We start from the raw sequence: 14,201 nt of genomic DNA, 5'->3' as shown, positions 1-14,201 counted from the left end.
TGGGCATGGGGCCCGGCAGGATGACCGGTGACTACACTGCGCATTTATCAAAATCCCAGCACTGTGCACTATAGCAGGGGACTTTCATGGCACATAAATTATACCTAACAAAAAAGCACACTGAAAGCTACCCTTGGTGCCCAGTTAGAGCCTCGGGGCGCACTCCAGCTCTGGCCCAGGAAAGACCGGGACTCCTGCTCTGCGGCTCCTCCCCAAATCCGACACCCGGGGAAGTCCCGCCCGGCCCCGTCACTTACATCAGCTCTCCGGACTTCAGCAAGCAGATTTCAGCATCCTGCCCCAAGGACATGTCTTCAGTGTCCTCAGGGGTGAGCGAGTTTGACGTGGCGTCCCTGAAACATCGCAAATGAGAACACAGCCAGTTAGCTATCAGCACACAGGGTCCCACATCCAGAGGCCTGTGGTCTTAAGAGTCAAGCAGCCAACCTCAGAACTTGCGGAATCCTTCAATCACGGAAGCTGGGATAGAGGCCCGGGCAGGCTGTGGGTGGAGGGCCACAGGGGCTTTGCCAAGGATGCAGGACGGGGAGAAGACAACAGGGCTGCAGCGATTTCCTGACGTCTTCCTGGCTAGTGTGGGGAGGGGGTGATCTTAACACAAGTGGACACCCTCCTACCCTACGCCAGCAGCTACTGCCACATGCCAAGTTCGCAGCCACAGGTCCTGCCTCCTCAGTGCCGGTCTGTGACAGGATGAGCCTGCTCTGGCCCATTGCTGGGGAGCAAGAACAGGCAGCCAAAGCTGATGGGGCAGGAAGTGGTGGGGGCCAAGAGGGAGGCCATGGGACAGAGCCACGTATGAAGCAGGCAGACCAGAGCTACATCTCCTTTTTCCCTCACAACCCGTATCAGCTGTGCAGAGAACCAGCAGCGGGAGCCACCTGGCAGTACAGCCACACTGTGCTTCCTAAAGCGTGCTCCGTGGAACACCAGTGCCAGCTGAGGGGAGGACCACACACCCTCCCTCTCTTTCTCAGAGAGTCACAGTATACTTAAACAGTAAACTAAAGGCTCTGACAAGTCCTGCAGTAAAGACATGTAGTAACTTTTAACTCTAGCGTTCCTTTATCTGACCTTGGAATATTTTAACCTACTGAACTGCGGATCCTTGAAATGTTTTGGTTGATTACAGCCTCCACTGCACCCACCTTCACTGATGGGGACACAGAGGCTCAAGCAGTTCCTGAGAGGCAGGGCCAGAATCAGACACCTTGACTCCAACTCAGTGCTCCTCCTGCTGGCCCCATGCCCAGCTTGGCTGGTGGCCTATACAATCTTAGGGACCTCGATGCCCAACCAGCTCTGTCCCCAATTCTGCCAAAGAGGAAACCTCGGTCCAGAAAAGAAAAACACTTCTCCTGTAGGAAGGCGTCGGTGAGGGGCTCCCGCCCAGCTCTGCCTCTGCCTCAAATGCTGCACCCCTTCTCAACAGCCCTCGAGGGCTCTCCCCCCTGTCTCTGGGGTGAGGCCAACAGGCCCCAAACTGCCCCCCCAGTTCTGGCTCCCTCCACACACCCCCCACCTGCACCCCTGGGCTCTCACTAGCCTGGCCCCGGGCATATTCGCTCACCCTGCCCTTGCATGAACTCTGTCCTGCCCTACCCCCACCTTGCCTACTGTTGTGGGTGTCCTGAGATGTCACCCAGGCCCATGCTGGGTCAGGCACCGCGAAGGATGCACGCAGTGGGCCTGCGCCCTGCCCCACAGTGCTCTCCATCTGAGATGGGAATATACAGCTGGGCCCGGCTGGAAGGAGGAGGTCTCAGCATACACAGCAACACACGTGAGGGCAGCAGCCGGCAGCAAGCACCCAGACCACGTGCGAGACAACCCTCCTCCACCCAGAGTGCAGCCAGGACTCGTGCTGGGAAACTGGTGTGCTTGGCTGAGTGCGGTCTGGGCTGTGGCCCGGTGTGTCGCCCATGGCCGTACAGGGAGAAGGCTCTGCAGCTTTCCCGCGAACTAAGAGACCCTGAATCCCAGAGCTCAGGACCTAACATAATCTCTCTGATATCAGAAATACAAAAGAGAGCACAGCGGCCAAGCCCTAAAGCTCCTGGAGCTTCTGCCTGGAGGTGACCCCCATCACCTCTGCTGGGAAGTGGTTTTCACCACACTGCCCCTCACATTTCACAGCCACTTCAGTCCCATGGCCAAGTACACTATGGTGGGGGCAGGGATGCTCATCCTTCCACAAATGCACAGATGGATGACCGCCCACGGGAGGTAGAGGGCGGCAGACACAGCCTCCCACAGTCTCCGTCCTGCCTCGGGGGCCTGAGGCTCCTGCCCTGGGCAGGTCCACCTGGGGCACCCGGTGCCCTCCACGTGGATGCAGGAAGGAGCGGCTCAGAGTCGGCAAAATTCAGGGAGTCTCGCCTAAGCTTGTCCTGGCTGTCACTTTACTGTGGGGGCAGGAAGATCCCTGCCACACACGGTGCACCCGCAGCCACAGCACTGCACCGAGTCTGACAGAGCCAATGGGCAGCTTCGTCCCAGGGGCTTCTATCAGGTGGCATCTGTGGCCCACCTCACCTTCCATGCTCCCCCATTCCATCCACACTCCTCCCCTCACCCGTCTGTCACAGCCCTGGTCACACTGGGCGTTACTTCTCTGCTTTCGGGTCTTATCTCCCACTAGAGCAAGAGTCCCTTGAAAGCAGGGGCTGAGCAGAGCTTTCCCTGCCACACAGGACGGCGCGCAGCAGGTCAGCCCCTGCCATCTGCAAGGACCAGAGACTGAAGGCTACTTGGTAGGAAGTGGACCTAACCTACTTATTAGGGTGTAAACCCAGGATAAACGGGCAGAGGGAATGCTGACAAAGTCCAGAAAGAACCAGGGATAGATTCTCGAAAGAGGAAGACCCTGAGTCACACACGGTGCGGCTGATGCTGGGTTAGCAGACCCACGCCCAAGGACGGACTGCAGCCACCTTCAGCTCTCACAGGATTTTCTCGGGCACAAAAGCCGACTGTTTACCGCAACCCACAGAGGCTCTCTGTGCTGGAGGACATGCACCGCACAGGGAGAGGCCCCTGGCTCCTGGGAGATCCCTAGGCTCGAGGGCTGGCTCCACCCAGACAGCCTGGACGCCACGCCTGCTCACCACCAGGCCCTGCAGCCACTCTCTGCCATTCAGGCCCCATTGCCTGGCCTCGTCAGGCTACGGCTGGAGGGCTGAGACCACTGGGCATGGGAATTTGCCCTCAGGGTGCTGCTGCAGGCAGTGGTGGTGGGTGCTGACACGGGAAGCCCCCAGGTACCTGGCTAGGGCCGCCTGTGCACAGTCCGCGTCAGCCCGTGACAGGTTGGGAAACCTGTCTTCCCAAACATCCTGTCCTTTGGGGGCTGTGCGCCCCGAGCCCCGAACAGTGGGGCTCTCTCTAGCTGGGCTCCTGAGGGCAGGAGAGGTGGTATGGCTCTTGAGGGGACTCATCACTCCAAGGTGGTTCCAGTCTTGGCTTTCTGACCGACTATGCGACCCTGGGCAGCCCTTTCTTCCTCTGAGACCCAAGTTTTCTCTTCTCTAAATGGGAGAGAGATGGAACCAGAGGGACTCCAGGTTCTGCTGGCTTGAAGAAGCCGTAAGTTTCAAAGGCCTCAGAGAAGGCACTTTACAGATCCCACCGGCTGGGAAAGAGGTGGGCTCATTCTGGTGGGCAGCTCCCTGCCCTCCACCTTCTCCACTTTCCCAGGGAAGGTGCAGCAAAAACGTGTCCTGAAATGTCTGCTGTCACCAAGGGCAAGCCTTGTCACTTGTTGCTCCTTTTCCTTCCTGGCACCCCCCACCTCTGACCTCCCTGCCCAACACCTCCTTGTTGCTCTTCCAATCCCCGGCTTCCAGATGCCCCACTCCTCACCCTGGGACAAACAGGATCACACAATGTCAGTGCGAGAAGCAGCCCCAGAGACCAGCTAGCCCACCCTGCCCCCTTGACAGCCGGGGAGGCAGGGGTCCAGGGGAAAGGAGATGGGCCCAAGGCCACTTAGGCCTGGCTCATTTCATTTGCTTTCATCCTTGTCCAAAGTGCAAACACCATAAAGGAGAAAGACAAATAGCATATGATGAAACAAAGCCTGAAAACCATAGTTGGTTCTCTCAATTCTCCTGCATTTAGGATGGAAGGTATACTAATCTATGATTCCTTCTCTTTCTCCCTCTCCCTCCACCTCCTGTGACCCCCTCGGTGACAGACAGCCCTGATCACCTGCAAGTAGCTGATTCCTAGGGTGGGTCCCCCAGGCCCATGCCAGTCCTGGAGGAGGCCCTGTAGGAAGGAGCTGAGCAAGGTGGGGGGGGGCGGGGCACAGGTAGGTGATGCCGGCTCAAAGGTAGTGATCGGGGCATAGAGTTTTCTCTTCAGTGGCTTTTCAAACTATGGGTCATGGCCCATTTAGGGGGTTGTGAATCAATTTAGTAAGTGAGGACCAACATTAAAAGAAACAGAATGGAAAACACCAACGTTATATTGCATGTTGTGAAGGTGCTAGTTCATGAGGCTCTTGTTCTGACTTTACATCTACACACGCACACACCTGGGGAGTGATGTAAAACGGATTTCTTACTGTGGGATGCAGCAGAAAATGTTCAAGCAACTCTGCCAGAGGATTTTAAAAAGTTTGAGAATGTCAGGGTAACAAAATCAAGGCCATGAGGGGGCACCCTATCTCCTACCAGAGCCACTTCCTTTTGTTGCCAGTGAGGTGTTTTTCTCAGAAAAGATGTGAGACAAACTCACTGCCCACAAGTGACCTTTCTCCTCTCCTTGCTCTGGCTGTGAGAGCCTACTGCTAGCTACGGTGACCTCGCATGGCTGATGGCCTGTCACCCTTTCCTGCTCAGTTTCCATCCCTGAGCCTGTGGTCAATGGGTCAGTAGGTCAGCCGAGCAGAACCTGCCTGGAGGCCCGCACATTCTGTCAACTTGCTCCACCCTCTGGGGGTGGTCACCTTGGCATCCTGGGCACCTGCCCTGCACACAGCCTATGCTCAATCAAGATCTAGGCTATGTGCCACAGACTAAGGTGGTTTTCTGTCCCAAATGCCCCCAATAGACGAGATGACTAAAGCTCCGCGTTAGAACCAGGTGAAGAATAAAGTGGTGACCATGGACAAAGTGGATGCTGGGGAACTCCCTGGCAATGCAGTCCCGGGGTCCATGCCTGCCTGGATGAGGGGTCATGGGTAGGGTCCCTCCAGCTTGGTCTCTACAGCTGGAATCTACAGTTTTTTCCTCTCACAAATCAAAATGCCTTAGCCTTTTCCATTTAATCTGTACAACTTCGATGCTGCAGACTGCCCAGGGGACAGATTCTCTGGCTATTTAGACTGGCTGAGGGAGGAGGCGATGCCTAGAAAGCCCCTTTGGCCTGAGAGTCTTGCTGACACTTCCTCAGAGGGCTCCATCTACGCCTCTGCCTTGCTAAGCCCAGCACAGGGAGAAGCGCTGCTCTGCCCAATTGCCAGGGTGCAGAGTCCCCCAGGTCAGCCTCTATCTGTAAACAGTCTCCTGAGGTCTAGAGAGGACTTTGGTTTACAACTGCACTGTTAATACATTATACGCTAACCTTACGTAGCTATTTAAACTGAAATTCATCAAAATTAAAAAAAACAAAATTTGGCTCCTTGGTTGCGCTAGCCACACTTCAAGTCAACAGTCGCATGGGCTGCTGGCCACTGTGTTGGACAGTGCAGATGCCGGACACGCTCGTTGTCACAGAAGGTGCCACTGGACAGCACGGCTTTGGAAGGCTGGGCTGAGCCATGCTGGGGGCCACAGTCACTGTGGGATCTGGGGGCATGTTAAAATTTTACTATTAAAAGTAAATTCCTAGTAGTTTTTCTTTTAGTTATTGCCTTCCTTTTTGCCTAGAAAACAAGTGAAGGAGGACACTTCTGGTAGTTTGGTTTCTGATAACTGGGTAAGTAAGGTCTGACCACATGCAAACCCACATGCCCATCCTCTAACACTGGGCACTGCTGAGCAAGCCACACCCAAATCGCTTGCAGGCTTCCAAGTATGCAACTTCTCTGAGGATTTTTTCACTCCTCCACAGGCCCTGTCAGCCACCAGTGCCCTGCAGTTAGACTCTCCTGGGTCTAACTGCCTCGTCCCTGGGTCCTGGAACTGACATCCCAATGAGGGCTCTGGCCTGAGAACGTCAGGTATTCAGGAAAAGTGAGCGGGTCAGCAGTCTAACTTCCAAGATAAATCTGCGCTAGGCATGGTTGCCACTTCCCTTTTATTCTTCCCCCAATTCTATTTAGAAAATGTCTAAATTTTCCAGGGGAAATCCAAGACATATGATTGGGTACCCGCCCTTAGGAAATTTAGTTTTGTTTCAAAGAAAAGTAGTGCCCTTAGAACAATGAACACTACAAACTGGAAGATAACAAAAGGCAGTTGTAAAGTGGTTGAAATAAAATTCTGTCCCCCAAATTATGAGTGGCCCCATTCCTCCAATTTAGTTGCAAGTATTCCATTGGAGAACTTTGCACTAGAGAATGGTTATGACAAATGCTCTCATGCTCTCTCAAATACACATTTAAGCCTCTCCCTGCAAGCACGCACGTGCACGCGGTCATGGAGGGCATCAGGTTGAGGCCTGTTTCTCCCCACAGAGCACAAATGATCGCTAAGAGAGATGAGCAGAGCTGAGCAAGTGTGTTTGACAAGGCTCAGGCTGTTCGAACTCCGCCTCGTGAGCTGGTCCCAAACAACATGGTTGGCTTGTCCCTAGGAAAAGCTCATCTCTCAAAGCTTAAAGATTCCAAAATGTCAGGCTGGCTCACACTACAGGGATGTCTTGCCCCAAAAGGTCTCTTTCAGAAGAATGGGTGCTTGGGCCCATATGCCCTTCAGTATTTGGGTCAGCCTGTTCATTTGTTCATTCGTCCACTGGTCCCTGTATCCATCCACCCACCCATATGCCCACCCACCCATCTAGAGGTACATATTCTATATAGCCTCATGGTTCCTCCCCTCAGGGAACACCTCATCCCTTTGTACCAGTTTGGTGGAAAGGATAGTTTGAACTAGTTCACTCAAAAAAGACTTGACAATCCACTAGAGGTCTTCAGATCTTTCACCAGGGCCCCTGGGATAGCTCCATACTCAGAAACAGTAGTACAGGGAGTACGGGCTTTGCAGTCAGACAGATCCTGGGTGAATCCTGGGGACACCTGTGTTCTCAGACAAGCGAGTTAATCTCTCTAACCTTCCACTTCCTGCTGTGTAGGTGACTAGGGTTAGACGACTGTACAAGGACAGCATCCGGCACAGGGCCCAGCTCATAGTAAAGCTGAGTGTCAGTCTCCAGAGCCTAGGGCTACCCCTGATCCCTGCTCCCAGTGCCTGACACTTGCCCTTAGGAAGAGCCACAGGAGAAGGCCCGCCCAGTAGGTGGGCCAGAGCACCAGCCTTGACGGGGAGCATGCTAAATGGGAGTGTAGAATCAGGGAGGGGGGCCTGGTGACTCAGCAAGAGGGTAGCTGCTTCTGGGAAAGCGGAAATGGAGTCCACACCATAATTTCCAGAGGAGAGGCACTGGGGAATGTCACCCAGGCAGACATTCCTCCAACCCCTGCCTTCCAGGTGTTATTTCCCAGAAGTGCCAGCATTTTTGGATCACGGGAACTAACAACTAGAACTGTACTGGGATCAAGGTGTTCAATATTTGGGGAGTTCCAGGAGTGGAGAGGGCAGCCTCAGGAAACCAGATGGTTCCAGCCAGGATAAGAAGGGCAGGGGAGAACTGCCTGCGAGGGCCTGAGTGGTGGGGGTCTAGGAGGCAGGGCTGCATCAGGCCCTCTGGCAGACCCATAGCCTAGAAGTCATGGGTCCATTGGTCTGGCAATGACAGAGACCTGGGTCTGTATCCTGAAGCGCCAGTTATTAGCTGTGTGCACATGGGGCTGCTACTTCAGCTGTAGTCCTCCCTGTTCTCATCTATAAAATGGGGATGAGAGCTACTTTGCAGGCCTGCTGAGGATCAGTGGCTATCATGTATGTTGGAGCTGCATGCAGACACAGAACCCAGGCCACAGCACAGACTTTGCGTTGGTCCAGACCCGAACTGTTCCCAAGAGATGTATGACTAGCAAATGAAATAATTTGAAGGTACCACCATTTTCAGTGGACTGCCAGAGCCAAACCTACTTACTGCTCCCTTTCGGTTTACAAATAAAAACCCTCTCAGGTCCTGGCAGAAGAATACATCCCCAGCTGGGTTGCAGGGGGTGTGCAGTATCAGAGTCACGGCTTCATATCTTTGACTACTAAATTACACGGGTGCAGCCTGGTCATGTGGATTCTGATCTGCAAGATAGGGGTAGGGTTGGGTCTCTTATAATCACCAATCAAGGGCTCTTAAAAAATATTCAGCGGAAACACGGACCACATCACAGAGAGGTAGAGGCAGACCGTGCTGCTGTGAGCAAGCTCATCTCTGGAACAAACCGACAGAGCATCTCTGCTGGTGAGTCATTTGTCTCTATAGCTAAAAGGCAGGGACTCACTCCCGGCTGTTGGGGTTCTCAGATTCCTGCCTGCAGCGGGGTACGGTGGCAAATGCCCAGGCTTTAGAGCTCAACTGCTCTTGGTTCAAAGTCCATTGCTGCCGCAGGGTTATATTAGAGAACTGTGAAAACGACCTAACGCGGCTCTGGGCACCCAGCGAGTGGCTGTAGGCTAATGCTACTGGTAGTAATGGCAGAATCAGACCCTCCCGGGGAGATAAGGAGAGTCGATTCACTGTCTCTATTCCTTCACAGAATAATCTCTTTGCTTTTCTTTTGTATTTTATAAGACAGCCTGCTATCTCAGATCATTGTTTACTTTCTTCTCACAATATAAATCAATATACTACTGTAGAAACTTTGGAAAATACAGAAAAATATAAAGGAGGAAGGGAAATAAGTCACCAGTAATTCCACCAGTCAGAGGTGAACTGCTGATAAAATCTGGTCATTTTTCTGCGCTTTAAAAAACGTAGTCAGAATCATACAACGTATCATCAGATACGTGGCAGAGGGATTCAGAGGAGTCACGGACCCTCAGAATTGCAGGCGTGTGTGTACACTGTTTCTGAGGAAAACGTCTGCGGCTTTTTTGAGATTCTCAAAGGGGTTTATGATCAAAGAAGGTTAAGAATCACGATCAATGTCACATCCTTTTTGTTACCTATTCATTGTAATAGTAACAGCCAATACTAATTTTGCATATTTACTTTGTGTTTATACTGTTCTGAGCAATTTAAACATGTTACATTTTCCAAAATTGTTAAAAGCACTTCCTAAACATTTCAGTTACATTCTATGTCTGAATTATTTATTTATTTATTATCAGACATTTGCGCTATTTTCAAAGTTGTACATATTACTTTTTTAAAAAAAAATTTCAGAAATCAACATAGGACTTTGGTCATAGAAGATAAAGAAATGAATGGTTTTAACATTTCTAGAGGGGAAAGTAATTTTTAATATTCTATCTGCACAGAGCTATGCAGTCCCAATCTATTAACATAATATCGAAATTTACCAATTATTACAAGTGAATTTGCTTGGGCCCTTCAGGGAAACATTAATGCCAGTGTAAGGATCCAGCAACAGTCATAACAGGAGGATTTTTCCAAAAGGCAAGAGTAAGTCAAGCAATTATGGAGATTTGATATTACTCTTAAGGAAAGCAAAGCCACCTGTGTCATACTCCAAATGACGAAAACAATGTTTTTGTCCCTGTGTGAAGCAATAACACATATGTAAACATCATCCTATGACCTACTTAACCTAGAAGCCCAGAGAGCTGGTGGGGCACGATGCCCACCTGCTGGCCTATTGCCCTTACACATCTAACACGCTGTGGTCTAGGAGCAGGGACTTCTTACTGAGTAGTCTCACCCCAGAGGCAAGGTCCTCCCCCGGAGATAAAGGGCACTTTGCCCCCAGGAAGCCCGAGGTGGTAGCGCCAGGGCTGATATGGTTTCCAGTCAGGAGCTAATGTCAGGAAAAGAAAAGTCTCTGAGTAGATTAGAAAGGAGAGATGATCTCTCTTTTTATATGCCCTTGTCTGGCAGTTGACATTTCGACTTTGCTAAACCAAACGCTTGTTCTTCTTAAAACATCTCCTTAAGGTGTTAGTGAGATATGTATGGCACTGGGTCACTGGAAATAAGCCACAGGATGCTGAGTATCTGCAAGTCAGTGGCCTGGCACCCCAAGGCTAATGTTGCCTCAGCTGCCTCTGCTCCCACGCCATGGGTTACATTACTCTTGTGTCCTGTCTGTGGTCCTCGGGTCACAGGGGAGAGAAAAGGGTCAGAGGGAAAGGATGGACTTGAAGGGCTGGGAGCCCCAGACAAGAAAGGCAGCTATTTGATCTTTGCTTCAAGCTTTCCTACCAGGCTGGCCACTGTCTCGCTGCAGGAGCCCACCTACCTGGTGTCCCATTTCAACTAGGTCTTCCATTTGTTAAAGGAGACCCCTCAGCCCTAAACTGCTAGTCATAAAAGCTAAAGCAATGTTCCCTTCTGGGGAAATCTAACCCACTTTTGAAGAGATTCCTGAAGATTAAGCAATCTTCAGGAAACGAGCTCTGATGGTGGAATATCCTAACTGTGACAGATGATAACGGGGAAAGTTGGGGTTGCAGTTTGAGGAGACGCCCTATTCCCTGAGTCATGAGCTGGCTCAGCTAAAGTGGTGGGCAGCCGTGGGCTTTCTATGCCTTGTTTTCCCATCAGTCGTCTTTTTAAATCTATTTCATGGCAGGCATAGCCAGGGCAATAGCCAGCCCTGGTGGTCTAGTGGTTAAGATTTGGTGTTCTGACTGCACGGCCTGGGTTCATTTCCCAGTCAGGGAACCACACCACCCATCTGTAGTCATCACACTGTGGTGGCTGCATGATGCTAAAAGCTATGTCACTGGTATTTCAAATACCAGCAGGGTCACCCATGGCGGACAGGTTTCAGTGGAGCTTCCAGACTAAGACAGACTAGGAAGAAGGACCTGGCCACCCACTTCCGAAAACAATTGGCCATGAACAGCAGTGGAGCGCTGTCTGATATAGTGCCGGAAGATAAGAGGATGGTATAAAAAGACCGGGCAGAGTTCCACTCTGCTGTACACAGGGTCGCTCTACGACTCAGAACAACTCAACAGCATCAATGACAACAACAATGAGGGCAAGAGTAGGCAGGATAGACTGTCCGCCCAGGCAGAAAAGTCTTGGTGATCCCCCAAACACCTCTAGGTCTCCAGGAGTCTCCCTGGTGGTGGATGACCCCCCTAGAAGGGGGAGAGTGGCCTTAGCTTTCACAGTTAGCAGTTTAGGGGTCTAACTTAACAGAAAATGGGGCACCGGATAGGTGGGCAACTGCAGTGAGGCATGGGCAGATGAAGACAGGCCCCCCCGTTACAGAGCAGTGCTGCTTTTCCAAATGGGCACCGTGTCCATTTCACCAATGGTGACCTCTGCTTTCAAGACCAGTTAGCACATGATTTTACAGGACGTGTGTGCAGTCAGTTGCGTGTTGTCTCCCAGATGGGTGAGATCCTGAGAATTTTAGGGCTAACGAAGCATCTCTTGTCCGGTCTGAGCAATTTCCCCTCAGAGTTGGCTATCTCCATTATATTGGACTGCTCTGTTACTGAGCAGAATAGTGGGTGGGTTAGACTATTTGCCCCCTAAATGTGGGCAATGGGACACTGGGAAAGACAGGAGGTGTCACCCTCAGCCCCAAATATAATTCCTGTTTTGACTCACAGGTGTTCATCAGCACAGAACCATGGATGACTATGAGTACGTAGTTCCTGGGTTCTTGAACACTTCCAATGACAGCAGCCAGGAGCATGAACGCTTCCTGAAGTTCAAGAAGTTCTTTCTGCCCTGCATGTACCTGGTGGTGTTCATCTGTGGCCTGATGGGGAACTCCCTGGTGCTGGTCATATACATCTTCTACCAGAAGCTGAAGAGCCTGACGGACGTGTTCCTGATGAACCTGCCCTTGGCTGACCTGGTGTTTGTCTGCACGCTCCCCTTCTGGGCCTATGCAAGCTTCCATGAGTGGGTCTTTGGCAATATCATGTGCAAAACCCTGCTGGGCATTTACACTTTGAACTTCTACACCTCCATGCTCATCCTCACCTGCATCACTGTGGACCGCTTCATTGCAGTGGGTCAGGCCACCAAGGCCTACAACCAGCAGGCCAAGCGGAGGACCTGGGGCAAGGTCATCTGCTTGTCCATCTGGGTGACCTCCCTGCTGGTTTCCCTGCCGCAGATAATCTATGGCAATGTCCTTTATTATGACAAGCTCATCTGTGGTTATCAGAACGAGGAGATTTCCACTGTGATTCTTGCCACCCAGATGACACTGGGGTTCTTTCTGCCGCTGCTTGCCATGATTGTCTGCTACTCAGTCATAATCAAGACCTTGCTTCATGCCCGAGGCTTCCAGAAGCACAAGTCTCTAAAGATTATCTTTCTGCTGGTAGCTGTGTTCCTGCTGACCCAGACACCCTTCACCCTTGTGAAGCTCATCCTCAGCACAAGCTGGGAGTACCAGGCCATGATCAGCTTTCAGTATGCCATCATAGTGACTGAGGTCATTGCCTTCCTGCGGGCCTGCCTCAATCCTGTGCTCTATGCCTTTGTTGGCCTGAAGTTTCGAAAGAACTTCTGGAAACTTGTGAAAGACATTGGCTGCCTCCCTTACCTGGGGGTCTCAAGCCAATGGAAGTCTGAGAACACTTCTAAGAGTTGTTCTGCCTCCCACAACATGGAGGCCACCAGCATGTTCCAGCTGTAAGCCTTGCTGGAGCTCGGAGAAGGTGCTCGGGAAGTTACAGGAGCAAAGCTGTGTCCTGCTGAGTGATGAGAAAGGCTCTGTCTATAGCTTGTGCATTCTCACTGAGAAGTAACCAAATGCTGCCGCTGGTGTGGAAAAGTTCCTTCTCAGGCATGAATATATTCTGTTCGCTTGTTGAACAAACAGGCTAAAGCTCAAAGGGAGTCTAAAAACTGTAAGGGCTTCCCTTCCTCTATCCCTAAGAATGCTGACACCAAGGAGGTGACGTGTGACTCTCAAGACCTCAGGTTCTCCTTCGCTAGGACTGGGACTCAACATTGAAGAGGGGAGCGTGCCCACAAAGCTGTTGACGGCAGGTGACACTCTGGGCTCCCAAGTTCAGAAGATTCTTCTGGCTACTGGGAAGCAGGGGAGATGAGAGCAGCCATGAACACAAGTGCTGGCCCATATGGCTCAGACTTCAATCGCCAGGCCCCTAACAGACATGACATCAGGCTCTGCCTCACCTTGGGGTTTGACTTTTATAGAGATCGATGCTTACGTTCTCTTTAATTAATCCTGAAAGGACCAGCAGCAGGGAATATGAATGGGCCAAAATAAATTAGAGTCGGCTCAGAATTCCAGTGGTCCGCAGAATCAGAAAACTGTACAGAGCAGAGAATAAGACGATCGTGAATCTAAGCAGCGTTTCTGAAATGGATTCTTTGGTGGGTTTGCTCATTTTAAAACCGAATTGTCCAATGCCTAAAACACACACACACACATCTATATCATATGTAAATATAGATATAACACAAACACACCAAACAGCATATTATTTTCATGACTAAGAAATAAAACTTTTTTAAAGTCTCCAAACTAGTTTCATCCTTAGGCACGTTCTACTTTAATGTGGTATGCCTGCAATATTCCAAACGTGATTACCTGTGGGCTCAGAACACAGGAAATAATATAAAGTTTCAAGGCACTGCTCTCTCAAGGAGATGGAATATACCAATGATAACAACCCAGCTCCCTCACTGTGGCTTCCAACCTGTGAGGTGCATTTGTTTAACTCTGTAATGTGGTCACCGGCCGAGGCCGAGTTTTAAATGTCAGACACTTGTGCATGTTTATTAGATCCTAGCAATCTGTTCAATAGGCTTAAAGTTGCCTTTTTGGCTCATGCTTCACAAAGTCACTCACCAAGATATGGAGAACCAGCTGACAACAGCTGAAGAGAGTGCATGGGGATGCGGGCCGGAACTGGCTCAACAGTGTGGTTTTGAGGTTTGGATAGATCAGAGTCGAATACCAGCTCCGTCCCACACTAGTTAGTAAGACTAGTTGGTAATCTCTTAACCACTTTCATTTTGGTGAACCACAGACCATA

General features: G+C 51.0%; 2 protein-coding genes across 4 annotated transcripts in view; one reads left to right on the top strand and one right to left on the bottom strand.

Moving 5' to 3' along the window:
- The window catches only part of FYCO1 (FYVE and coiled-coil domain autophagy adaptor 1), an 85,676-nt gene that overhangs the window by 16,136 nt on the left and 55,339 nt on the right, over positions 1 to 14,201 (bottom strand). For all 3 annotated transcript variants that reach the window (XM_070577150.1, XM_070577152.1, XM_070577151.1), the window contains one exon: positions 258 to 353. In XM_070577150.1, coding sequence (XP_070433251.1) covers positions 258 to 353 — 96 coding nt within the window. The remainder of the gene's footprint in view (positions 1 to 257; positions 354 to 14,201) is intronic.
- Positions 7,471 to 13,687, top strand: CXCR6 (C-X-C motif chemokine receptor 6). Its single transcript, XM_008526425.2, has 2 exons — positions 7,471 to 8,499; positions 11,787 to 13,687. The coding sequence occupies exon 2, from the start codon at positions 11,807 to 11,809 to the stop codon at positions 12,827 to 12,829; it is 1,023 nt and encodes a 340-aa protein (XP_008524647.1). The 5' UTR covers positions 7,471 to 8,499; positions 11,787 to 11,806; the 3' UTR covers positions 12,830 to 13,687.

Source organism: Equus przewalskii, chromosome 15 (assembly GCF_037783145.1).
Source record: "Equus przewalskii isolate Varuska chromosome 15, EquPr2, whole genome shotgun sequence".
NCBI lineage: Eukaryota > Metazoa > Chordata > Mammalia > Perissodactyla > Equidae > Equus > Equus przewalskii.
The sequence above is the reverse complement of the archived record's forward strand: the minus strand, read 5'-3'. Positions and strand labels throughout refer to the sequence as shown.